Here is a 24,917-nt window from a genome sequence, read left to right on the forward strand (position 1 = left end):
ATGCTATAGTCCAATAAAACTCCCCCTCAAAATGACACTCTTGGATCCTAAGTTGTTGAATAAAAAAAAAACAATGCGCGGACTTCCCTGGTGGCGCAGTGGTTAAGAATCCGTCTGCCAATGCAGGGCACATGGGTTCGAGCCCTGGTCCGGGAAGATCCCACATGCCGCGGAGCAACTAAGCCTGTGCGCCACAACTACTGGGGCCGCACACTGCAACTACTGAAGCCCGCGCTCCTAGAGCCCGTGCTCCGCAACAAGAGAAGCCACTGCAGTGAGAAGGCCACGCACCACAGTGAAGAATAGCCACCACTCGCCACAGCTAGAGAAAGCCCGCGCGCAGCAACAAAGACTCAACGCAGCCAAAAATAAATAAATCAGTAAATTGATTGATTGATTGATTTAAAAAACAAACAAAGAAACAATGTGTCCACCATGACAATTGTGAAAAGGGAAAGCTCTTTATAGAGAAATGCCAACTAATAATTGTAGAAAGAAAGAAAGCATGAGAAAACCACCACTTTGCAGCCACCAATGCAATTCATCCAGTTGGGAGTCATCCTTGGATGGTAAAACCATTAGATAAAGGTTGCTGGGGAAAAGATAGTCACTGGGTCTCAAGGTGTCACCCAGATTACTTGTGCATTAGGGAGGGAAAATGCAACTTTACAAGGGAGACACCAGGTGGTCAAACCGAGCCTCCCTAACGGTGGGCAGCCGGGCCCCCTGCCTCTCCTCGCCCTGTGCGGGGAGGGAGAAGGACAGAGCCTGCCCTGGGCCGTGCTGTCCTCAAAACACCTAAGCTGAATCTAACCAGGAAGGAAGTGGGCAAATCCAGACTGGGACTTTCTACAAGGCGAGTCCCCTGGACTCTTCCAAAAATACTGTTGCCTGATTGCCCGTGGAGAAGGGAGGGTTGGGAGAAGCAAAGTCAGCCTCCCACTTCCTGTCGTTAAAAGCCTGGCCGATGGCGTTGCCCTTCAGTGCCGGGCACAAGTGCGGACGCAGGTGCCAGGCGGGAGGGAACTCCCCGTGCCGCCAGCAACTGGGACATGCACTAAAAGAATGACAGGAGGCTTGTGCAGGGGAGCTGGGCATGGCCTCAGAGTCACAGCCCAGAGCTGTGGTCTGAAGCTCAGAGACAGGGCTGGGATGAGCCACAGACATGGGTGCAAAACACAGAAACGGCGATGAAGGTGCACAGGCTCCCCAGGGAGCGACATGGAGAAGGGGTCCGGGGACGGAGTCTCGGGGCTCCCCGACAGTAAGAGATGGGGGTTTGGGGGGAGAACCAGCAAAGGAGCCAGAGGAGTGAGCCACCAAGTGGAAGGAAAAGCGGAGAGGGCGGCAGCAGAGGTGGCCAGGGCCAGGTCTCCAGGAACTCGGGGAGGCTGCTCTGGCTGGGTCCTGGAGAGGGACAGGGGCGACCGTCTCTCCTGCAGGCTTTTCAAGGCCCGGAGGGCTGAGGCCGCCACGGCTGTCGCATCTGCTGCTGGCAGGGCCTGGCACGGCTGAGCAGCACCTGTCCCACCTACTGGAGCTGGTGAGGCCCGGTCTCGTCCAGGCCGGCGGGGAAAGCCTGCAAGGCGCCAGCAAATTGTGGGCACAGCCGATCTGTCGCCTGGGCGCTTCCAACTCCATGAGCCCCACCCCAAAAGAAACGCTGCTTTCCTCTGAGTCTGCCCCTCCTCCTGTGCCCGTGGGCAATGGCACCACAGGCATCTCATTCCAGGTGCCAGACCATTTCTGTCTGAGAGGCCACTTCAGCTGGGCCCTTCACTCATCCTGCCGTCTCCCAGCGGCATTGCGATCACCACAGGGACTGCGAGCTGCACCAGGGCCCTGGGGATCAGGGGCTGTCTCGAGGCCCCTCCGCAAGGAGCGGACAGCGGGTCTCGGGGCCCTACAGCGGCCAGGGGCCAGGGGGTAACAGGTGGGTCAGCACCCACCTCCGGGGCGGACACTTGGCCCAAGGGGTACAGTGCCCGCGATAAACATTCCAGCCCCTGTGGAAGGATCTCAGCATTTGGAGCCTCCGGTGTACATGGGGCCACCCCGAGAATCTAAGAGCAAAGGCAGGGTGCAGCCTGCAGCCATTCCATCTTCACGTGCGGTCGCCCGTCTCCTCTCATGACGGCACGGGCCTGGACCGGAGCCTCCCTGGCCCCTTCCCACCTGGGACTCCCACCTCTCACGCCGGCAGCATCTCCTCCCTCTCCATCTTCCCTCCCCGGCCCTGCCCCTCCGCAGCTACACCCTGCTGCGCAGACAGGCTTCCAGAAGCAGGCGTCCGCGGTCACCGTCACGGCCTCTTCCCCACGGCGCTGCCGACGACCTCCTTGCTACCGAGGCGAGAGGAGTCTCTGCCCTGCCCTCCCTGTGCTTCTCGGCACCACTAGCCAACCCCCCCCCCCTTCCTGGAGGGGCGTTCTTGGCCTCTGACACCGAGCTCTCTCTGCAGCCTCCATAGCGTCTCCAGTTGGTGAAGTCCCGCACGGCCCAGTGCTCTCCTCTCTTTTTACGCCATGCTCCCAGGGAAGCCGTCTCATCCGTCCTTACGGCATCTAGGACACTGTGTCCACAGGCCGCTCCCAAACGTCATGGAAGGCTGCACAGGGCTGTGGAATCAGACCAGGTCCGGATTGCAGTCAGTTCTGTCAGCGAGGTGCCTACCGTGCACCCTGAAGACGCCACTCCTGTCTCCCTGTCTAGCCTGATCTCCCCGCCGCCGACTTCCTGACCCCCCGGTCCAACTGCCCAGCAGATGGCTTTGTCACCCCCAAGCCGGGAGGCACTGGCACAAGGGACTCAACAACCGCCTCTAGGGTCTGTCTGCAGCATGCGTGTGCGGGTGTCACTGCCGTGCACTGCACCGGTCAGCCCTCCCCGAGGACCTGGCTTTCGCTGAGAATCTCCCTCTCCTGCCCAAGCCCACCCCATCCCCTGCCAAAATGATGGAGGCTCCACCCGGGTCTGACCAACGAAAGGACAGCGTTTATTTGCTGGGGGCATCTGAGAAAGAAGCTATGCTACAGGTCGGGAAGGTGCTCCTTGCTGGCTGTGATCGAGGGATTTGGTGGAAGCTGCAGGCAACCATCTTCTGATCCTGAGGCGGAGGCCTGGGATGAAGCAGACGCTGCAGAGTGCAGAGGGGAGGTAGGAAGAAACTGGGTATTTGGTGAAACTGTTTATCTGCTGCCAATACCCCTGGACTTCTCAGTTTCGTAAACCAGTACATTTCCTTTATTGCTTTAAACCAACTTCCTCTACGGTTAAATCAATTACTGGAAACCAAAAGCCGCCCAGCTAATACAGTTCCTTTCAGATCAAAGTCTCACATTCACCTCTAGTGCGACTGGAAGTGTCAGTATAAACCTTCCTGACTGAAGAGAAATGAGAGTGTAGGCAAGTCTATCACACAGGCCCTGCTGCTGGGCGGGGCCGGGGCCTTCCATCTGTTCTTCAAAGCCTTTGCCCGTCAGGCCTCTGTCCGTCCTCCCAGCCCGGGGACCCGGCGCTTACCCCACGAGGCCCAGGCGGGAGGGCGGCCCAGGCGCCCTCCTCCGAGGAGCAGGTGCCTCGATGATCTCTAGGGCCTACCCGCCAGCGGCTTCTGCCCCTCCCTGGCCCCTCGAGGTTCCTTGTCAGGCAGTGAGCGGCGTGCACAGCGAAAGTCCCTGTACACACGCAGCAGGGGAAGGGTCTACTTTCACACTGTGGGTGAGCGCAGGGTGTAGGGGCCTGGCTGAGTAACCTCGAGCCCATCACCTGTCATCTCTAAGGGTCGAGGACTGCCCGTGTCCAGGAGGAGACAAGCAGAGGGGGTGCCCAGAGAAAAGTTGTGACACTAAGGGCCAGGGCACCCCATCTCTGGGCCACGCTTGGCCATCACTCAGCTTTTGGCCTCACTTTGTATCTGGGACACAAGGGGGAGGATGGCTGCAGACTCCCGACCCCAGGGGGTTGGGGGTAAAGGAAACTGAGGTTTAAGGAGTGGCCCTCACTGTGCAGAGTCAATGGCTGGGGACCAACATGGCACAGGGACTTGCCTAAGGTAACACCCCAGAGCTGGGTGACGTCCCAGACCCCCAACACGCTTTCCCTTCATCGAGTGCACACTGGTGACAGCAGCCTGAGGGGGCCCAAGGCTGGCTGTCACTTGACCTGCTAATGCCAGACCTGCCAGAGGCGAGGTGACAGGACTGGGCAGCAGGGGCCAGCTGCTTCCCCTTTCAGGCCTGGAAAGGTATTGCTCGAGGGTTTATCCTCAGTGGGCTGAACATGGAATGCCAAAGCCCACCCCTCAGAACCCTTCTAAACAACCCTCTCACCCTGAGGCACTTCTAGAAGCTGGCTGGACTCAGATTGTGGCTCTCCCACTTCAGCACTAGCGCCAAACGTGGGAGCAAACCCAGGTCAAGAGTCGGATACAGGTACCCGCGTACCCGCCAGCTAGTATTATGAGCCGAATTGCAACATGAGAACACATTTAATGCTACATGCAGCTTGTGGCCTGGCCCGGCTCCTCCCCACACTCCGAGAATCCTACTTGGAGAACCCCTTCTCCATAGCTTCAGTCACTTCAGGGTGCAAGAAACGGCCAGCCAAGCGTTCGATGTCATCCAGCGTCAGGCGGCTCAGGGACCTCTCATAATCCTGAGGAGAGAAGGCCAGGAGGATTCAGCGGCGCGGGTCGGGGGGCACACTGGGATAAGGGCAGGGGCTGCGAGCGGCTGGGTGGGACGTGGAAGTCCCGGGCCACGCTGCTCACCCTCTGGAGTTGGTCCAGGACTCTGCTGGCATCTGCGGCGCTGAAGTGACGGGCCAGGACTTTGGAGATTAGAGGCCAGGCGGCTGGGGGTGGGGGCGGGGCCTCGGCCACTGTCCGCTCGCTGCTTTCTTCCAGTAACACCTTCTCCAGAGGTTTGACCACTAGGTTGAGCTTGGAATTGGGCCCAATGCTGTAATCGGAGAGTCTTTTCCCATCTGCCCGAGAGAGATTGATGGAGCTGTGGCCCACGGTGGTGGGAAAGGCCTCGGGGAGGCCAGGCGGAGCGCCGCGGCATCCGGCTGAGGATGCAGCCTCCCCAGGGGTCAAGTGGCCAGAGCCCCCTCCACTCCACTGCTGCCCAGGCTCGGCCCGGACGCCGCGTCCCCTGACTTCCCTCGGGGCTCCCCGGGCGTCTCCTCTCCCCGGTTACCTGCTAGGGCCTTGCCCTTGAACAGCAGCCGCTGCTGGCGGACAGGGATGTTCAGCCTCTCGGAGACCAGATGTTTCAGCGTGGACACCAGCTCGTCCTCCGACACCTGGCCAGGCCGAGGGTGAGAGGCAGGCGGTGAGGCCGCAGCCCCCGCGGAGGGCGGCTCTCCTGGCTTCCCCGGCGCAGCCGGCCCGCCCGGTCCGTCCCCGCCCTCGGCCCGGCCCTGCGCCCGGGGGCCAACCGCGTGAGCCGGCACGGCGGCGGGGCCCGGCGACGCTACCTGCAGATCGCACTCGCGGCCCTGGAGCGCCTTCACTGTTAGCTGCATGGCGGCCGCGGCGGCGTCCACTCCGGCCGGCGCGAAGCCCTACAGCCCCCCGCCGCGCGCAGCCGCCCCGGGCGCGCGCCAGACCCAACCGCCGCTGCCGGAAGTCGCGCGAGGGGCGCGCCCGGCGTCGCGGCCCCGCCCCCCCCGGCCCCCCACCCCCACCCCGGCGCTCGGGGACCGGCCCGGACCCGGGCCCCGCGGCGACTGAGCCGGGAAGCCCGCGGGGATGGGAAGAGGCGGAGGAACTAGTCGGGCCCGGTCGGCGGAGTCGGGGAGCTGGGACTCGGGGGAGAAGGCGGGCCAGGGGTTCGCTCGCCCCCGCTCACTGCCCGCGGGCGGAACAGGTCAGCGCCGAGGCCGATTCCCTGCCTCTCAGGAGTCCGCTGATGACCCGGCCCTGCAGAGCTCAACCCGCGGCCCGCGGGCCTCCCGCCGCCTCCTTTCTAGTCGGCCTGCGGAAAACCAGCTGAGCTTGGGAGCGGGCTGGGGAAATAGTCCTCTGCTCTCATCTTCCCACCGCTCCTTCTAGAACAGAGAGACCCCACTCTCAAGAGGGGATGCATGGGGAAGGAGGGCTGAGAGAGAAGGCCTGGGCAGAGGTCACCGTGTCACCCAAGCCAGCCCTCCACCCTGGCCCACACTTACCCCGCCACACCCTTCCTTCCCCCACCCGCAGGCCTCAGAAGGCAAAGACTGGAAGGGACCCAAGCTTGCTTCTCTCTTTTATTGAAATATATTTTCTAGGCAGTGCCCACCTACTGAAATCAGCGTGGCCTCTTTGGCACTGAAAGCTGGAGAATAAAAAACGAGTAAAAAAAATAAGCCTGGATTTTTCTGAGTGCATAGTGCATGAGAACTAAAGGCCTTTGGTACACAGGAACTGTGGGGACCGTGGGTGGAGGCTGGGGGCTAGGGGCGGCGAAAGCTTGCCCCGGGGGGCCTCAGGGAACTGCACACACACTGCTATAGATGAAGTGGCCAGTAACTAAGGCCAGCATCTCTGAGGTGCCACTCAGTGCCACAAGGAAGGGGGCCTGGGAGGCATAGTCAGCCTGCAGGCGGCGGAGGGACAGCTGCAGCATGGCCAAGGCCAGCAGGCTGTTCTGCACCCCGACCTCGATGCTGACGGTCCGACGCTGGGCCACTGGCAGCTTCAGGCATGTGGCCAGGCAGTAACCCACCAGGAGGCCAACCGGGGGCACTGTGAGGCCCACCAGCACGATGGGCAGCCTGACGCCCGCCAGGATGAAGACCCCCATATGGTAGGCCAGGAAGAGGCCGCCCAGGAGCAGCACGAAGCTGAAGGGCTTGATGACCTGCAGCAGCAGCTGCGAGAACTTGGGGAGCTTGGACTTGATCACCACGCCCGCTGCTATGGGGATGGCGATGAACAGCAGGGTCCCCAGGATCTTGGAAATGGGCACGTGGAGTGTCTCGTGGGTGCTGAGCAGGCGGCTGTAGATGGCCGAGGACAGCGGCAGGAAACCGGTGGCAGCCACTGTTGAGATGAAAGTCATGGAGATGGCCAGGGTGACATCCCCCCCGAGGAGGAGGCTGAAGAGGTAGCTCCCCCCGCCGCCGGGCGACGAGCAGGTGATGATGAGGCCCAGAGCCAGGGCCTTGGGCAGCATGAAGACCTTAGCCATCAGAAAAGCGTAGAAGGGCATAACCAGAAACTGGCCCAGGAGGCCCAGCAGCATGGGCTGGGGGCTCTGCAGGAGCCCCTTCAGAACCTCGAGCTCTACTTGGCACCCAAATGAACACTTGTTGACAAAGATAAGAGGCAGGAGCAAGTAGAGTACTGGGTTCTCTGAGAAGTGGACCAAGTCAGTGCCAAGGGTGGCAGGGGTGTCTTCAGCAGGTGAGACCTTGATGCAGAAATCCCTCCGCTCCTCAACCAGCGTGGGCGGGGCCTCACGGGGGTCCAGGAGCTGGAGGTGGAGTGGCGCTAGCCCAGGCAGGCCCGAGTGGATGCTCACCACGAAGCCACCCCCACCAGCCCAGGCTACGGCACTCACGTTCTTGATGGTCAGCACCTCTGTGTCCAGGGAGGTGACCCTCAGCACGGGGCTGGGCCCCGTCCCGTTGCCCTGGCCCGGGTACTGGCTTGAGACCACGATGATGCCCTCGCTCTCCTCTGGGAACTCAAACTCCGTCACGGAGCCATCCCCAATGCTCAAGTAGCGGCGCCCTGTCAGGGGCACGGTACGGCCCACAGCCGTGCTAAGACTGGCGCTGGCTGTGCCCCGCGCCCCCCAGAGCAGGCTGACAAGCAGCAGGCTGGCCCTGAGCATGCCTAGGGGGCCTGTGCAAACACTGCCCCCTCCCGGGCCCGGCCACCTCAGGGAGCTGCACCTGCCCCTCCTAAACACCATGGCTCCTCCCAAAAGATGGGGAGCCCGGGCCCCCTGCGGCTTAGGAGAGCAGCTGTGCGGGTGCCGTCAGGTTGTCCTGAGAAGGGTCCATGGGCAAGGCCTGGCCCTGTGCTGCCTTTCTTGATGGCAGAGCTCTTCCTGAGGAGAGAAGGGACATAGAGAGGTAGGTGGCTGGTGAAGGTGAGCAGCTGCGAGCCCAGGAGTGCAGGATCTGGAAGCCCACTGCTGGGAGACTCGCCAGGGCCCCTTGCCGCAAGCCTGGGGGTGGAAACGGAAGGCCTAGTGCTGGCCCTTGAGTGCCATTCGGCTGTCCCCTCCCCAGTCACAACTGCCTCAAGCTTCCCATCCCTCACCCAGACGGGCCACCTACAGGTCGGAGTTCGCCTTCAGCCCGCTGATACGCGCTGATTTTCCTGGGTTTGCCCACCACAGTGACCATCTGGAGATGTCCCGATACCAGAGGACCTGGGAGAGCCACCCTCAATCCTGTCACCACTAGCCTGTGCCCCACCTGCTTTGAGACGCAGCTGCAGCAGTACCAGAACCGGGACGAAATCTCTGAAGGACTGCCCAGGGATGCCAAGGAAGCAGGCCCACTGAGAGCAGGTTAGGGCATTTGAGTGTCATCTGCCAGGCAGAGAGCAGCCGGCAAAGGGTGAGGCAGTGGGTGACCACCAGGCCAAAGGCCCCAGGGGCTGATGTTCACCATTGACATGTGAACGGCGTTGCTGTGCATGGCCACCTGGCCTACCCTTCCTGCTGACAGGGGTGAGATGGGGGTTCTGGGAGGGAACAGGTCCCCTCTCCCCAGGGGAGTTGCCGGAAGGGGCAGCAGGAAGGGATCAGATAGGGCCACGTGTCCACTGGGGGGTTTCTTCTCCTTCTGTCAGAGCTCCCACTCCCCTGGCAGTCCCAGAATTTGCGCTCCTAGAGCCACTGTGCCACATCTGAGGGGCTCTGCTCGAAGTCCAGGGACTCCTCCCCTGCCCACGTGTGCCCCTAGCAGAGCCTGGAACTACCAGTGAGAGGAGGAGTGTTTCTAGGGGGGCAGGGCGCCTCAGGGGGAAAGGAGGACGTCTGTCTCCTTCCACTTCTCAGTTTGGGCAGCCAGCAGCCTATTGCCACATCACCTGCAGGAACCGGAGCAACCAGGATGAGGACACAGTGCTTCTTCATCATTACTGTTGATTGACTCACATCCTGCGCTGTCCCAGTCTCGGAAGAGGCCCCTGCTTCTCTAGATCCTATCAGGGTTGGGTTCTGGCCGCCCCCCCCGCCCCCCCACCGATGCCGGGGAAGCAGGGGAAGTAGGTGGTTAAGTTCCGCTGTGCCACCCTGCGATGCCATGGCCTCTCCTGGCTTGGGGTTTGCGTCACTTACTCTGGAGGCCTTGATCCGGCCTCGAGTCCCACCACTGAAGAGGGAGGCAGGAAAACCAGAGGGAGTCACAGGGAAAAGATGAAGGCACCCAGTACTGAAGCCACCGGGGTGCTGTGAACCAGTTCAGAAGGGAGAGGAGGCGATGGGCCATCCACCCCGTCCTTCCAGTACCGCTGGCGGCTTTGAGTCACTGAGTCACTGCGTGAGGGGTCTGGCCCGGATCCCCACTATTTCTGCTTGAGGTATCGTTAGAGTTTGGGCAGATGCGCCCCTAGGCAGGCGACGGAACCCCGGGCCGGCGGCTTTTTCCATACGGGCCAAGCGTTCGGTGTCGGGGCAGTTGGCAGTGCTGACCCGGGTCGCCTCCCTACCTGGGAGTCCAGAAGTTGTCGGATTGGGCACAATCAGAGCTCGGGCAGGAATCGGGGAGGGAGGGGAGGAGGAGCGCGCCGCCGCCGGGTTCGCGCTGCAGCCCCGCAGCCGGCAAGCCGGCGACCCGCCCGGGCGGTCCCGGGGTCTCTCACGCCACTCCCGGTCCCCGCGGCCGCGCCAGGCCTCACGAACGCGCGGTGGCGGCCCTTCCCGGGCCGGGGCCAGAAGCCGCCTTCCAACCGCCCTTCCCGGACCGAGGCTCTCACCTGCCTCCGCGGCTCCGAAGCTGGGCGCCGGCGCCAACGGCTGCCGGGCGGGCGGACGCCTCCGAGCTCGGCCCGCCGGGGCCCCGCCCCGAGCCGACGAGCCCCCGCCCCGCCTACCCCGCGGCGGCCTCCTCACCTCTCGTTGCCGGGGCGCGTCCCGACCGGAAGTGGCGTGTCTGGGAGCGACAAGGCGGCGCGCGCGCGCCGGCTTGGCAGCCTTCGGGTGGCGGGTGGGCGGCGCTGGGTGCGGATTCGTGTGGCCACCGAGCCGCGGGTCCCAGCCTTCTGTGGTCGCCGCCGGGGCGACTCGCCCCGGGTAGGCACCCCAGTCATTCCCAAACACGCTGCGACCTCTGGGGGCGCTGGGACACAGGCTTAGACGTTAGCCGAGCTCGGACGCCCGAGGGCTGCTGCTAGTGGCGGGAGACGGGGGTCAGGGTTTCGGCCACGTTCCTGCTCAGGGCGCCCAGCCCCATAGCCCGAGAGCCGAGTCCGACCGACCCAGACTCCGGGGCCCAGGCTCGGCCTTGTTCCACCTTCCTTCGTCCAAGCGTCGACCGAGCGCCTATTTCCACACTGTGTAATATCAGTGAACCTTTCAACCTCTCAAAACTATTTGGGGCCATCAGCAAGGTCCGGAGGCTTCACGGAAAAGGAATGCACACACATGGCATAAGGAAGGGCAAAAAGGTGGTGAGGATGTAGAATGTGGACATGGGAAGACAGTAAGCAAGCAAGTGTAGAATCACGGGGATTTGCATGTTCCCAGAGGCTGCTGGGCAACCGCAGTCAGGCAGCGGGACGATGGCTACCCACTGCTCTGGAAGACCTCTTGTTGGGCTGTGATGGAGGCCAGTGGTGCCCAAACTTGCAGGTTCTTGCCCCCAGGAGGGTCATAAGACACATCGTAGAGAATGTCCAAAGAGACCCGTAGCATCTCTTCTATTTAATTTTTCCAATAAATAATAATTGTAATCATTTAATTAAAAACCTATTAATTTTAATTTAGCCTTATTTAAATACATTTTACTTATTTAAAAATTCTAGTTGTGTATGTGTGCTATAAAGTTCAGATTAGTACATGCGTGTGACATGTAAGCACACACATGGTGAGGGTACACACTCAGGGTTTGATTTATGTCAATGATCCAGAAACATTCAGAGGCCATAGCTCTAGGCTGTTCTTTAGTCTCAGTTCATAAGCCATTTGTGTGTGTGGACTTGGTGTCCCAGAAAGTCTGTACTGTCCCTCTCAAATGGGTTGAGGTGTCCTGATGGAAGCAGGCTGGCACAGGTGAGAGGGCTGAGCTTGGCACATGCTGTGTTGAAGACTGCAGTTTGCAAAAGAGCAGTGGTGCTGTCGCTGTCTGAGGATGGGGTAAAACTGGCCACAGGGAGAAGGGGGATGGGTCAGCTGGAAGAACTGGGGATGGAAAACCTAAAAGATGTGTTCGCTCTTGAGGAAACCTGCGTTTTTATATTCCAACTGGACGGGAATTGGTGCCAGGGGTCAAGGGGAGCAAATGTAGTTAGAAGGCTGCTCCCCACTATCATCAGTCCCTTCAGTCTTCCCTGAAAAGCCAGAGTGGGCGGGTGGGCTGTCCGACATGAGGGAATTTAGAGGCCTTCCCTGCAGGAAAAAAGGGGTGGCTAAATTAAAGACAAGAGAATGTTTGTAGTTAGTTTAGGGGATTCATAATTTACCCCAGAAGAGAAGGAAGGTCTCTACGAATCAGTCAAGGATATCTAGTTCCAAAAGAAAAGTCATCTGGACAGACAGAATAGATGGCACAAACGATAGTGACAGCTAAAACAACATCCGTGCACTTCAGATGGGAGACCTGCCACCGTCCTGCTAACAGGGTCACAGTGATGACCCTGAAAAGTGTGCCTACCTCCTGCTCTCCAGGCAGGGGCCTCCAAGTAGACCGTGTGATAAATCAGCACGCACGGAAGGCATATTCTATACAAGCACAAGTACGGGATGCGTTTGGTATTTACCGGGAAATGTAGTGACAACTGGCGTTTTTGCATGCCCAGCAACAGGTCACGGCCCCCGAGTTTTCTTTGTGGGGCTATCCCTCCTCCATTCTCGGTACACAAGGTTTGCATGAGGATGACCCCAACACTGGCCTCTGGGGTGGGCACAGGCCCAGAGGTAGCCAATCAGAGCCACACAGACTGAGACAAGGATAAACCCATAATCCAATCTGGACCGATGAGAGGTAGTTCCGGGGGACTTGGGCTGGAACGACTGGCAAGGTGGGGGCTCTTTTCTTGCTGGGGTTGCTAACCTGGGACATCTACTGTTGCTCCCCCTGCCTGGGGAAGACAGCATGTTTGAAAAGGATGCAAACACAAAGAAAAGCGGAGCCAAGAGATGGAGAGCCCGTATCCCAAGGACATTACTGGAGCTGGAATCACCCGTAGGCGTTGGGGTCTGTTACAGGAACATTAAGCCTCCCTCCCCTGTCATTCTGTATTTATTTTTGCATATGCCAGTTGAGTTGGGACCCTGTCACTTGTAACTGACGGTGTCTTAACTCCTAAGGGTAGGCCTGGGGGACAAAACCCTGGCGGAAGGGGACTGCAGGATGTAGAAAGACGTACCTCTGCTTTGGGAGGTCGGGCGGGCTGCGTTCCACACCACTGCCAGCATCCTACCTGCGTTGGGCCACGTGGGGGATAAAGCTGGCCTGCCGTTTCCATCTGTGTGACTCTGGCGCACGCAGTGAAGGTCTGGGGCAGGTCAGCTGGCTCAGCAGTTGTGTAAGAGGCACCTCCCAGCCTTGCAGTGCGGCCCTTCGCTGAGACGCGTTTCATTTGGGGCGAGTGACTAACCTTGCGGGGCCCTATTCATCTGGCTTCTAACCTCCCAGCTCCAGGGAACTTTCCTGAGCACACCAGGGACCATTTATCTTCCGTAAACGGGGCTCACCAGCAACCAGCAGCACTTGCTCGCTAGGGTTGATCACTGTGGCAGCCCCACTGGGTACATCTAGATTCATCAGACTAGTCTCTCTACTTTGGAGGATGTTGAAAATGTCCATAATAGAAGGTTTAAAAAATGAATACATGTATGATACTATAGTGGTAAGTACTCATCATTATAAACACTGCCAAACGCACAGACTGTACGACGCCAAGAGGCGGCCCTGGTGCCCACCCTGGGCTGCGGGTGGTGATGACGTGTCAGTGGAGGCTGGGTATGCGGGAGCTCTGGACTTTCTGCTCAACTTTGCTGGGAACCTAAAACTGCTCTAAAACAGGAAGTCTATTTAAAAATGAAGACACGTAAAGCTCTCGGCACAGGGTCAGGCTGCGTTTCAGTTTCTGTGAACACCGTCTCCCAGGTAAGCAATCCGGGCCCTCCTCACGTCTCCACTTCCTGATCCTTCGCAGCCATGGCTATGGCCTCACAACCACAGCTTCTCCTCCCGGGCCGGCCCTCGCCTCTCTCTCCTCTTCTGCCACCTCCTTAAATACTTTCATTTCCTGATGCCGTGTTCACACTCTCGCAGCACCTAAGCCCTAGAGGGGGGACCTGCGAGTCCACCGCCCCCGCCACGGCCCCCTTGAGCCTACCTGGCTGGCGCCCCGATTCCTCCGTCTGGGAAGTCCCAACCACCTTCTCTCCTTTTTGTGACCCCAGACCATTTCTGCACCCTCATGTGCTTTTCCAGAAAACTCCTTATAGTTTCTTGCTGGTTCTCACCCCTTGCAGGGAAATATAACTGCAATCTGCGAGAAATGCCAAATAGCCCTCGTGACTCGGCCTCTTGCTGGCCTGATTTCAAAGGCATCTAACACTGAGCACTGCGGGGGAGACACATGAGCTCCTGCGGGAGGCCGCGGGGAGGGGGAAGCTCCTGGGTTGGCTTTAATCCCCATCCCGGTCCCTATAGGCCTGTGCCGTGTCTAAGGGCAACGCTACAGGGATGCCCGCAGGGGAGCCCCTCTGCTCACCACCTGAGTCACATCTCAAGGACACCACCCCCCGACTCCCCTCTGAATGCACCTCATTCCATCGGGGGCCACCAGTTTATTAAGACGTCATTTAGAAAGCGGGCCCTCTGACAGACAAACTGCAGGAGCTGCCACCCGCCACACTAGGAACTGCCATCGGGCTGGCGACCTCACTGCCCGGCCTGCCTGGCTCCCAGGCGTCACCCCTTTCCGCGAGAGCAAGGCAGGAGGCAGCCAGGCGCCGGGAGTGGCCACCACATTCGGCTCAGCAGAACGAATCACACTGGAAACAGGACTGGCCTGCAGAGCAGCGAGCCACTCTGGGACGGAGAGGTTCCGGAAGATGCCCCGACCTGCCAGGCAGCTGCTGTTAGACTTGGGGCCGCAGGCGCTTGGGACTTGGGTGGGTGTTGGCCAGCAGAGCAGCTTTAGGAAAAGGAGATGGGTACCTGGGGTCCCCAGACAAAGCGCCACGGGGCCGCAGCGCAGCCCCACCGCTGGGCCCCGTCTGGTCACTGGTCACCGCCTCGGAGCCCTGATGTGCTGGGGCGGAGCGCTCCTGGCTGGGCGTGGGGTCGGGCCTCAGCGCTGTGCCGGCGCCTCCTCCGGCTGGGTACACACAGCCTCACTTAGTCTGGTCCTCGAGCTTGGCCGCTAGCTGGCCGTGGTCCTCCTGGGGATGCAGCCTTCCATCTCCAGCGCCTCAGGCCAGCCTTCGTACTTATTGGTGTGCTTACTGTTCTTCACGTGCTGTGGGTCGGTGGGGGCAGGAAGGCACGGGCTCAGCCCTCGGGCACCAGGGCCAGACAGAACTCTCTGTCCCCCTGTGCTGGGGTCAACCAAGCGTGCAGCCTCAGGCACCCGCCACCTGTCTGTCCCAGCGCCTCAGCGTTCTCATCTAAAGACGGCAGCAGCTGCCCTGGCCTGCCCCCTCGCAGGTTGGGGGGGGGGCGTCACCTTCTTTGAGCGTAGGTGGGCCTGGCGCGCGCTGGGAAGGGAAGCAGGGGTGTGTGTCCCTGCCCTCACCAGCCCTCAGGGAGCCGCTGGAAGCTGCGGGAGGAGCAAGGCCACAGGGGGCGTTTCTCCTCTGGGGGCTGAGCTGCTCTTTTGGCAGCCGGAGCCTTCCAGAAACTAGCCGAACAGCCTGTTTGCCTTGCCCTGCTGTGGGGAGCAGGGTGTGCAGGGTGAACTGGGGTGCTGGGTTTTGGGGGGATGGGACGGCATGCAGGATCTTAGTTCCCCGACCAGGGATTGAACCCGTGCCCCTTGCAGTGGAAGCGCGGAGCCCCAAACACTGGACCGCCGGGGAAGCCCCAGGAGCAGCTTACAGATGTGTGGGCCGCTGTGTGTGTGGGTGCTGGGCGTGAACAGAGGGGACCTCAGAGGATGCAGGCAGGAGGGGAGGGCAGACTGGCCTGCGCCGGGCAGTGGGGGCCCCAGGGCCTGCGCCCATACCTGCTCAAAGGGGCTCTTGTTCTGCACACCCTTGGCCCCTACAAACACCCAGCTGTCCCGGAAGGCCAGGTCCTTGACATTCTTGCTGCCCAGATCGCTGAAAAGCTTCCTGGTCTCTTCATTCATCCTGCCCCACAGAAGAAAGAGATATGAGCCGTGACCACAGAAGGGTGAGGCCTCGGCCAGCCTCGGCCATTACTTACTTGGTGGCTGGGTCATCGTAGGAAGCCACAAACACCAGGGTGCCTTCATGCAGCGGCCGGATAAACTTCAGTAGATCATTGACATCTGGGGGGACAGTTCCCGTGGAGCATCAGGCACCACTGAGCACCCCTCCCTCACCAAGCCCTGTTCTCCAGATGGGGAAACTAAAGTAGTGATCAGGCCAGGGACACAGCCCGGCCAGGGCTGCTGAGTGAGTGCAGGGACCAAATGGTACAAGAAGCCAGGGCCGAAGCCCTGACCGTACACCTGGCCTTCTCCCCGGCTTTTCTGAACCCAAGGAAGTGCTCAAGACGCCCCAGCGAGTGGACAGAGGGAGCAGCTTTCAGGGGGAAGATGCCGTCTTTCTGCCCACAGTCAGAAGGCGGAGGCCGCGGCTTGACTCACCTCCCGCCCACATGTCGAAGGCACGGGCCTCGATGAGCTCTCCGCTTACCCCTGGTCGGAGGGAAGGATGGGTGCTACTGGAAGCTTCTCACCTCCCCCCATATTCACGCCCACCGTGCCCCTCGTTCAGAGCGCTGGGACCCACCCGAGGCTGTGGAGCTTCTGCTCAGCACTGGGGGTCCTCCAGGGGCTCCCCATGAAGCAGCCTCCCACCTCCTGGAAACTTCCAGTTCTTCACTGCTGCCACGCTCTCGTCCACTGGGTCACCTCTTCTGTGGAGCCTTCAGCTCGCACAGACCCCTTCCCAGGCCCCCCTGGGAATCCCTGGTGGCGGGGTGGAAGGAGGGCGGCAGGTCACGGCTCAGCTTTGCCTCTCTGCTCCGTGGGCAACTCACCATTCACCAGGGCGATGTTCAGTCCCCGGCCCACGTTGTCCTTGACACTGCTCATGAGCCTAGCAGGGGGACAGAGCCTTCCAGCGGCACGTCTACCCTGCTCGACTCCGGTCCTCGCAGACCCAGCTCCCCTCCCCACCCCCGTCCGCCTGAGGAGCTCACATCCTGTCCTCCAGGCAGATCTTGGGTCCAATGACGTTGGCAGCTCCGCTGACCATGCGGAAGGCCAGGTGCTCCTCGGGACACGGCTGAGGCAGGCCGCATTTGTACTTCCTGGCCCTCGGCTCTGGGTAGGGACAACAGGGGTGACCCATGGGCCTGGCCCTGGGGGCACCCGAGACCTGAGAGGGGGAGGTCAGGACCAGCCCATAGGGAGGAATGAGTGACCACAGACCAGGGGACTGGCGTGGGGTGGGGACGTGGCTCAGGCCAAGGAAGGGACACTTCCATGGACACTGTATCCCACCGGGGCTGGCCTCAGGGCAAGGTGACAGGGACCCCAGGGAGGCTCTTCGGCCACTGGTGGGAGAAGAGAAAGGAGGCAGGAGGGCTGGCCTGGGCTGTGGCCCCACCGGGAACAGAGGACAGGAGGGAAGGAAAGCCGCTGGGAGGGCAGGTGCAAGGACCCCGTGGAGAGGGCACGAGGAGGTTGGTCTCTATTACGAGGCGACCTGTGTCCCCACAAAAGATGTTCTCAAGTCCCAACTCCCAGGACCTCAGAACGTGATCCTCTGTGGAAACAGGGTCATTGAAGTTATAATTCGTTAAGATGAGATCATCCTGGAATAGAGTGGGACCTAAATCTAATGACACGTGTTCTTACAAAAGACAGAAGAGAAGACACAGACACGGAGGAGAAGTCCTTGTGAAGATGGAGGTGGAGATGGGAGGGAGGTGGCCACAAGTCCAGGGACACCTGAGGCCACCAGAAGCTGGCAGAGGTGAGTAAGGGTCCTCCCCTGGAGCCTCTGGAGGGAGTGTAGCCTTCCAACACCTAGATTTCAGACTTCTACCTTCCGGAACTGTGAGAGAATACACTTCTGTTGTTTAAGCCACCCGGTTTGTGCTACTTTGTTATGGCAGCCCCAGGAAACTGATACAGATTCTGATACCAAGAAGTGGGGTGCTGCCATAATAAATCCCTAAAAATGTGGAAATGGCTTTGCAATTGGGTAACGGGTAGAGGCTGTAGAATTTTGAGGTGCATATTAGGAAAGGCCTAGATTGCCTTGAAGAGACTGTTGGTAGAAATATGGACATTATAGGTGATTCTGGTGAGGGCTCAGAAAGAAGAGAGAGGAGCAGTAGAAAGAGCTCCTACGGTCTGGGATCACGCACGTACCATCGTGACCAGGCTGTCGATGGAAATGTGAATGCTAAAAGTGCTTCTGGTGAGCTCTCAGACAGAAATGAGGAACATGTTATGGGACACTGGAGGAAAGGCCATCCTTGTCATAAAGTGGCAAAGAACTTGGCCAAATTGTTTTCTACTGTTTTGTGGAAGGTAGAGGTTGTAAATGCTGAACTTGGGGATTGAGCTGAGGAGATTTCCAAGCAAAGTGTTGAGGGTTTCTCCTTGCTGCTCACAGTAACATGTAAGGGAAGAGAGATAAATTGAGGATGTAATTGTTAAGTATGAAGGAACCAGAATGTGAAGATCTAGAAAATTCTCAGGCTAATCATATTGCAAAAAATGAGAAAGCAGGCTCGGGAGAGAACACCAAGCGTGTGGCTGGACAACTGTTGGTAAAGAGCTGGGCCGTGTGACCTGTGGACCAACTCAACCATGTCAGCGGAAGCCAGGAATGGAGAGATGAGGTTATCCAGGAAAGATCTGGAGGACTCTCTTGTCTTACAGCTTAGACCCTCATGAATTGCGCAGGAGATCAACAGAGTTTTTGAGAATTTTATACCAGTAGAAACACTGCCAGCCTGGACTGAAAGGGACAGAGAAAGGACAGAAGGGAGGAAGGATGATTCCAAGGGCAGAGCAATGGCTGCAGAGGCCAGAGTTGGCTCAGGCCCAGAGGGAGGGTAGGATCGTCCCCTACGTTCCAGGTTCCCCATACCCCCACCAAAGGCCCAGGGATTCTTATGTTTTGAAATCGAATGGATCTGCCCTGCTGGGTTTGGGACTTGCTTGAGACTGATGACCCCTTTATTCCTTCCGATTTCTTCCTTTTGGAATGGGAATATCTATCCTATGCCTGTCCCCCTAGTGTATTCTGGAAGGAGGTAACTTGTTTTCTAGGCTCACAGCATGCAAGCAGCTCCAGTGGGCTGTGACGGCTAGTTTGGGGAGGGATGAATGGAGAAGAGAAACCCTGGAGGGCTGGGGACAGGCACGCGTGTCACAAAAGTGGTAAGCGGGGTGGGCACAGGGGAGGAGCAGGGAGGTGACAGGAGCCTTACCTGCAGTCGCTGAGCTCTCTGGGCCTGTGGGTACAGAGAGTTGTTTCTGTTAGTGTGGACCTTGCCCAGGGCAGCCTGCTCCTATACTGTGAAGTCAGGTTCAGGGGCCAAGGGCTAAGCCAGGCTGACCTTGGCACGTACATCCCTGCTCAAGTCTAAATGATGTTCAGATGCAAAGCTCTCTGCTCCAGGAAAAGGGTAGATCGGAATTGCAAAAAGTACTTAGGTGATGTGTCACCAGTAACGAGGTGTCGAGTCCCCTGCCCATCTCAGAACCCAGCGGAAAGCCTGCAGGGAACAACTCGGGAGTCGTCCCCAGCATTCAGCAGAAGCCCCCCTGCCCCTCACGCGGGCCCCAGTGAACAAAGGATTCTAATTAGCGGGGATTGGCGTTTCCAGCCGAAGCAACTGGGTGGCAGGGGGAAGGCTGTGCCGGATGCCAGGAGGTGGACCGAGGGCAGCTACAGGTGCCCTGCCAGGAAGACACAGCAAACCCAGGCCACCGCCACCCCCACCCCGAGCCTCAGGCTGCAGGCCCAGGCGGCCGCGCCGGGGACCTCGTAGCGGGGCGAGGGAGAGTCCCACACTCACCGGCGAAGAGTTGCTGGATGCGAGGAAAGCCACCGCCAGGCCCACCGAGGAGGATGCTGGCTACGAGCCAGGTGAGGCCCACGGTGATGACCAGGGCCACGATGCGGAGGGGACCTAGAGGCATGACAGACACGGGCAAGGCCTCCTCGGGTGCCAGCGAGCTCCCGAACGACCCCAGGGCCTCTCATGATCGGATCTCCCCAGGCGCTTGGGAAGAAGTGACGGGAGAACAGGAAGGTGGGAGCTCCTGGCGGGCGAAGGAGGAAGCTGAGCTCCAACTCCAAGGCTCAGCTTGGCTCTGCCTGGCGGTGTGGAGGGGCCCCCTAACCTCCTGCTTCTGAGGCTACCAATGTCTTTGAGTCCCTGCCATCCTGCCCCCCTTTCTCCTGTGACGGTGATGGAGGCGGTTCCTACTCCTTTGCAAGGCCAGGCAGATCCTCCCTTCCCCTGCTGTGAGCTGGGCGCCGAGCTCTCCGCCCTGCTCGGCTTTCTTAGCGTAGCGGTCACTTTGTCTCCCTCTTTCCCCTCTATCTTCAACACCTCCCATCCTCAGAAAACGCGGGAGGAGAGGCCTCCTTCGGAATCACACCCGCAGCCAGCAGCGGGGCTCTGCGCCCTCCCTTCCTCTCCCTGCCGGCTCCTCCAAAGTCCTGTGCGCCGGCTCCTTCCATAGGCTTCCCTCCCCGTCTCGCAACCTGCCCCGCTCTGCCCTTGCCTCCATTACCCCCGCAGGACGGCTTGTGGCCAAGGCCGCCTGGGGCCTTCTTGGTGCCAGCGCCCCGGGTTACCTGTTGGCCCTAACGTCCCTTGACCCTCAGGTGGCCGCGCAGGCTGAAGCCCTCCCGCGGAAACCCTTCTCGGCTGGCTTCTGGGGCAGCACCCTTGAACCCCACCTGGATGCTCCTCATCCTTCTTGCTTAGATCGTCCTCCTTGACCCTCCCCTGAAAAGCTGGATTTTCCCCAGCTCCTGTCCCACAGTGTCCTCTCTGCCTTTACCCTACTCTCCATCTCCTCTCCTGCCTTGACTCTACCTAGAGGTGCCCTGCTCTGCTCCCAGCCTTGAACTAACCCTCACGAGCACTGACTGTACGTTACCACTCCAGCCCTGACCACTCTTGAGGCCCCACTCTCCCAGCCAGTTCCTCATGGGTCACCTTCCCCAGGATACATTCATAATGCTTCAACTTTAGCAGGTATGAAGTCCACCCCCCAACCTATCCGTCCCCAAGCCCCCTTCATCTTAGCTGTCCAGGCGACAGCAGGGCTGGCACTGGGTTCACATCCAACCACGGGGCCACCGTGGTCAGCTTCTCGTCTGAGACCACAGCCTCGCCTTGTCCGCCCAGCCGCCGTGCTCCCTGGAGCTCTCTCCCACAGCTCTGTTTCCAAACAGCGGCCAGTTATCCGATTTAGGAGAAATCTATTATCATAACCCTCATCTCACAGCTGAAAAGAGAGAGCTGGGAGCTGAAGTCCTCAGATGTGAAAGGATTTGCTCCAGGTCATAGAATGAGTGTTTCTGCAGAGTCCTCTGTTTCAAAAACCAAACCCAGGGACTTCCCTGGTGGTGCAGTGGTTAAGAATCCGCCTGCCAATGCAGGGGGCACGGGTTCGAGCCCTGGTCCGGCGAGATCCCACATGACGAGGAGCAACTAAGCCTGTGTGCCACAGCTACCGAGCCTCTGCTCTAGAGCCTGTGAGCCACAACTACTGAGCCCACGTGCCACAACTCCTGAAGCCCGCGCACCTAGAGCCCGTGCTCTGCAACAAGAGAAGCCACCGCAATGAGAAGCCCGCGCGCCGCAGGGAAGACCCAACATACCCAAAAATAAATAAATAAAAAATAAATAAATGTATATTTAAAAAACCCCCAAACCCCAAACCCAGTGGTCCCACCACCCCCGGCCCTTCCAGACAGACCTCTGGACACCTGGGCCTTCAGCCAAGTCTCCTTTCCAACTCTCTCCGGTTCACTGTGGAAGCCACCCACCTGCCAACCTCATGTCCACTTCTCCCGCTGGGGTGGGGCAGCCGTCAGGTGCAGCGTTTGTGGACCGTGCGCTCTGGGGGGCAACAAAGCAGAAGAGCAGGTTTGGGTGGGGGTCAGGGATGATGAGCCCGTGCTGGGTCCCAGCTGTGGGGCGGGCGTGATCGGTGCACCGACTTGCTCGTCCAACTACCTGACCAGGCTCCTCGGGAAGGCGGAGAGAAGCCCGGCTGGGACCAGAGGGGCCTCGGAAACCTGGAGGCTCACGATCGTGCCCACGGGAGCCTCTGGGCCTGGGAAGTGGAAGTGGTTCTCCCGGACGAGGGCGTGGGAGGCCCCAGCTCAGCCCCCCCCCCCGGGCCCCCGGGCCTGGAGGTCGGCGACGCGGGCCGGGCCGGCCAGAGACTTGCCTGGCGGTGAGGGGGATGCGAGCTCGGTCAGGGGCAGCCCCGTCAGCCCGGCTGCCCCGCTCTGCTCGGCGAGGCGAGGCGAGGGAGCTCCGCGGCGCGGAGCGAGAGGCCCGGCAATGGCGGCCCAGGGCGGTAGCACGGCCCGCAGGCGCCACCCCCGCCATCGGTTGGGGCTGGGCGACTGGCCACCGGGTGGGAGGGGCCCGAGCCGGCCCCGCCCCCGACGCACGCTCCGGCGGAGCCGCGGGGTCGACCGGCCAGGCTGCCAAGGGGAGGGGCCCTACTCAGCCCCGCCCCCGAGGTCTCCTCTGAGACTGCGTTCACGCGGGAGAGCCGAGCGTTCCCAGGCTTTGAGGGCAGGGCTATGCTCGTGCCCTAAGCTCGGATTTCTGAAGTTTAGGAAGGGGTGGATGGATCTGGAGGGGTAATTAGACATTGTTTCAAAGTTCAAATGTGTGCCTTTTCGAAGCCCGGAGGGACAGAAGCGTGTACGGGAAACAGCAGAATGCGAAGAGCCCGGGGTCAGCAGGCTCAGCCTTCTGCGGCCTCCCTTTCGCCGTCTTCTTTCTAGAGGGCAGCGCGCTCACACGCTGTCACCCCTGCCTGCTCCTCCAGCCTCCTTCACAAAGGCGCCCCCGACACCGCCCAGGGCACCCCGATCACCTCCCGCGCTGGGAGAGCTGGGGCCACCTCTGTCGCCTGGACCCGTCTTTCTGGACAGCAGCGGCCCGGCGGCTTGAGAACCACTGAAACATCCGTGCCCTTTGACCCAATGACACCACTTTCGGGAAACCTTCCTAAGGAAAGAACCCAGAATACAGAGAAAGTCGATAAGAGCCAGGCAGTGACGGAGCTCTGGTTAGCCCCCAGGAGCTTCTACACTGGCATTCACAACACTCTCTCGTTCTCCCTAACAAGATCAAGGTGATAAGTTTCAGGCCCCTGTGCTGCTGTCACGGGTTGGTATTTGAGTTTTGTCATGGAATTTGGGACCAGAAATAGTGCTGACCATTTGCCAAACTCTCACATATCTGTGAGTACCAAGCCCTGGGCACCGTGCCCTCCTTAGTGCTCTTCCCTGTAATGCTGGCAGTTGTGGTGCCCAGTAGGCGAAGCTCCTGCCAGGCACAGGGCAGCGGCCAGACGGCTAGTTCTTAGAGGACAGTGTTTACATCTTGCTCAGAGCAGGCATTTTGGAAAGACTGGTTTAATGAGCCCCCCTGAGGGCCCAGAGGCACATTCACCAACCCCAGGGGCACCACCCTCGAGAGGGCCAGGGGCCTGGGATTCATCCCAAGCCTTCTGTGCCTCAAGGGGCAGCTTTGTTTCTCCAGGAATGTTTTTCGATGGGGACTTGGAGCGCATGAGACCCGCCTGTCATAGACCCTCATGGCCCTGCCCCAGTGCGGGCACCCAGCGGGAGATGGCAGAGAATGTAGTTCCCACAGCTGCGGCGCCAGTTCACTGTGTTTCCTTGGCTCCTTGTGTCCCTGCCTGAGTGTAGGCACCCAGAGCCCGCGCGCTCAGCTGATCCCTTGTTCCCCTCTCAGTGTAGACGCCGAGCACGGAGTTGTCACTTGACAGTGCTCACGTGGGCCTGCATGCTCACGCCCCTGTGCCAGCACCTCCCGCCTCTACCCCGAGTAGGCACCCAGAGCTGAGGTGACGGGCGACTGTCCTATCACGGGACCTCTTGCCTATACCCTAGATTAGGCAATCGGATCTCCGGTGACAGCTGAATGCCCTCACCTGAGGCCACCTCTGCCACAGTGTAGGAACCCAGAGCCGAGGTGACAGTTAAATGACCTCCATGGCCCCTCACTCTCCGTTCCAGTGTAGCTACCAAGACTTGTGCTTGTAGTCGACTCACCTCACCTGGGCCCTCACGTCTCTGCGGCGTGGAGCTGTGTGGAGGTGAAGTGGCATTTGAGTGCCCCTTGCTGGGCCTCATGTCTGCCCCAGGGTGGCTGCCATCGCTGAAGTGCTACCTGTGTGCCCTCACCTGCCCCTCATGCCTTTACCTGAGGTTGGGCCTCTAAGCCTCGCCCTGGTCCAGGCATCCCACAGTTAAATGTGAGTTGAACGTCGAAACCTGGGCCCAATGCCTCTCACCCAGTGTAGGCACCCAGAGCTAAGGGGACTGTTGGCTGTCCTCGCCTGGGCCCTCCTGCTCTGTCCCACTGTAGAGATTCAGTGCCAGTTGAAAGCCCTCAGTGCCAATGTTGCCACCCAGAGCTTAGGTGACAGGTGTCTTTCCTCACCAGTGCGTCGTGTCTGTTCCCCATCCTAGGGCCCCAGAGCTGTGACATTTGTCTCAATTCAGCGAGGCCCTAAGGACTATGTCAGAGATGAGGGGACCGGTGACTGTCCTCACGGGGTCCCTCATGCTTGAGGTGACAGCTGAACGTCCTTACCCGGGACCTCATGCTTCTTCCTCATTTCAGGCTCCTAGAGCTGAGGTCACAGCTACTGTCCCTCTCAGGTCTCTCATCTCTGTCATCACAGGCACCTGGTGTCACGTGACAGTGGGGCATCCTCACCAGGGCCCTCCCGTCACTGCCACAGGGTAGCACCCAGATCGGAGGTGTCCGCTGATTGCCCTGACCTGGGCCCTCTGTCATGGTGGGGACACTCAGACAGATGGGGAGGGTCCCCACCCGGGTCCCCACCCCTCCCTCCCTCCCTCTCTCCCTTCTCACAGGCGGTTATCACATTTTGGGGGCCCAGGAGGAGCTGGGTCCCTCCTCCACTTCAGGCTCCTGCCCCTACATGGATCTTCTGTGCTGCTGAGTCCCCCTCGGTGACGCCATGCCAGAAGGTTCCCCAAGGGGCCTGGGGCCTGGGAGGACCATCCCCAGCACACAGCTCTACTGTAGAGCGTCTGTGGGGCTCTGTGAGGGGGCTCTGAGCACCAAGACCCCAGCGGGGTCAGGAAGGGCCCCCTGCACCTCCGTTCATTTGGTTTTTATCCCGAAGGTTTGAGGTCATCCTCAGGCCCGGATTTTGAGGGTTTGAGGTCCCAGGACTGGGCCAGGGACTCGGTTGCCCCTTCCCTGGGAGCAGCACAGCGCCCCCTGGCGGTGAGCAGAAGGCCCGGCTGCGGCTCCTAGGACCCGCTCCATCGCGTTCTGGGCCACCATCTCGGGGTCTCGCGCTCTCGTGCCATCCT

At 60.1% G+C, this 24,917-nt stretch overlaps 3 protein-coding genes across 10 annotated transcripts; all 3 read right to left on the reverse strand.

Moving 5' to 3' along the window:
• Positions 1-2,974: 2,974 nt before the first annotated feature.
• Positions 2,975-5,641, reverse strand: UBL4A (ubiquitin like 4A). 2 transcript variants are annotated; one of them, XM_057538810.1, is made up of 5 exons: positions 5,482-5,641; positions 5,202-5,307; positions 4,772-4,986; positions 4,550-4,656; positions 2,975-3,136 (listed from the first exon to the last, which is right to left on the reverse strand). In XM_057538810.1, the coding sequence occupies exons 1-5, from the start codon at positions 5,527-5,529 to the stop codon at positions 3,025-3,027; spliced, it is 588 nt and encodes a 195-aa protein (XP_057394793.1). In that variant the 5' UTR covers positions 5,530-5,641; the 3' UTR covers positions 2,975-3,024. The 2 variants fall into 2 exon arrangements, with proteins under 2 accessions (XP_057394793.1, XP_057394794.1); XM_057538811.1 differs by lacking the exon at positions 2,975-3,136 and having other exon boundaries at positions 4,471-4,656.
• Positions 5,642-6,234: 593 nt separating this feature from the next.
• On the reverse strand, positions 6,235-10,082 carry SLC10A3 (solute carrier family 10 member 3). 5 transcript variants are annotated; one of them, XM_057538807.1, is made up of 2 exons: positions 10,059-10,082; positions 6,235-8,042 (listed from the first exon to the last, which is right to left on the reverse strand). In XM_057538807.1, exon 2 carries the CDS (start codon positions 7,902-7,904, stop codon positions 6,471-6,473), a length of 1,434 nt encoding a protein of 477 aa, XP_057394790.1. In that variant the 5' UTR covers positions 7,905-8,042; positions 10,059-10,082; the 3' UTR covers positions 6,235-6,470. The 5 variants fall into 5 exon arrangements, with proteins under 5 accessions (XP_057394790.1, XP_057394789.1, XP_007184656.2 ...); XM_057538806.1 differs by lacking the exon at positions 10,059-10,082 and adding an exon at positions 9,923-10,054; XM_007184594.2 differs by lacking the exon at positions 10,059-10,082 and adding an exon at positions 9,656-9,916.
• A 3,867-nt stretch (positions 10,083-13,949) lies between these two features.
• Positions 13,950-21,902, reverse strand: FAM3A (FAM3 metabolism regulating signaling molecule A). Of its 3 annotated transcripts, none has more exons than XM_057538922.1 (10): positions 21,749-21,900; positions 21,342-21,414; positions 19,351-19,464; positions 18,760-18,783; positions 16,510-16,633; positions 16,348-16,406; positions 15,953-16,003; positions 15,547-15,631; positions 15,344-15,470; positions 13,950-14,638 (listed from the first exon to the last, which is right to left on the reverse strand). In XM_057538922.1, exons 2-10 carry the CDS (start codon positions 21,352-21,354, stop codon positions 14,543-14,545), a joined length of 693 nt encoding a protein of 230 aa, XP_057394905.1. In that variant the 5' UTR covers positions 21,355-21,414; positions 21,749-21,900; the 3' UTR covers positions 13,950-14,542. The 3 variants fall into 3 exon arrangements, with proteins under 3 accessions (XP_057394905.1, XP_007184650.1, XP_057394907.1); XM_007184588.3 differs by lacking the exon at positions 21,749-21,900 and adding an exon at positions 21,532-21,693; XM_057538924.1 differs by lacking the exon at positions 15,953-16,003 and having other exon boundaries at positions 21,749-21,902.
• Positions 21,903-24,917: the final 3,015 nt, after the last annotated feature.

Source organism: Balaenoptera acutorostrata, chromosome X (assembly GCF_949987535.1).
Source record: "Balaenoptera acutorostrata chromosome X, mBalAcu1.1, whole genome shotgun sequence".
Classification (NCBI taxonomy): domain Eukaryota; kingdom Metazoa; phylum Chordata; class Mammalia; order Artiodactyla; family Balaenopteridae; genus Balaenoptera; species Balaenoptera acutorostrata.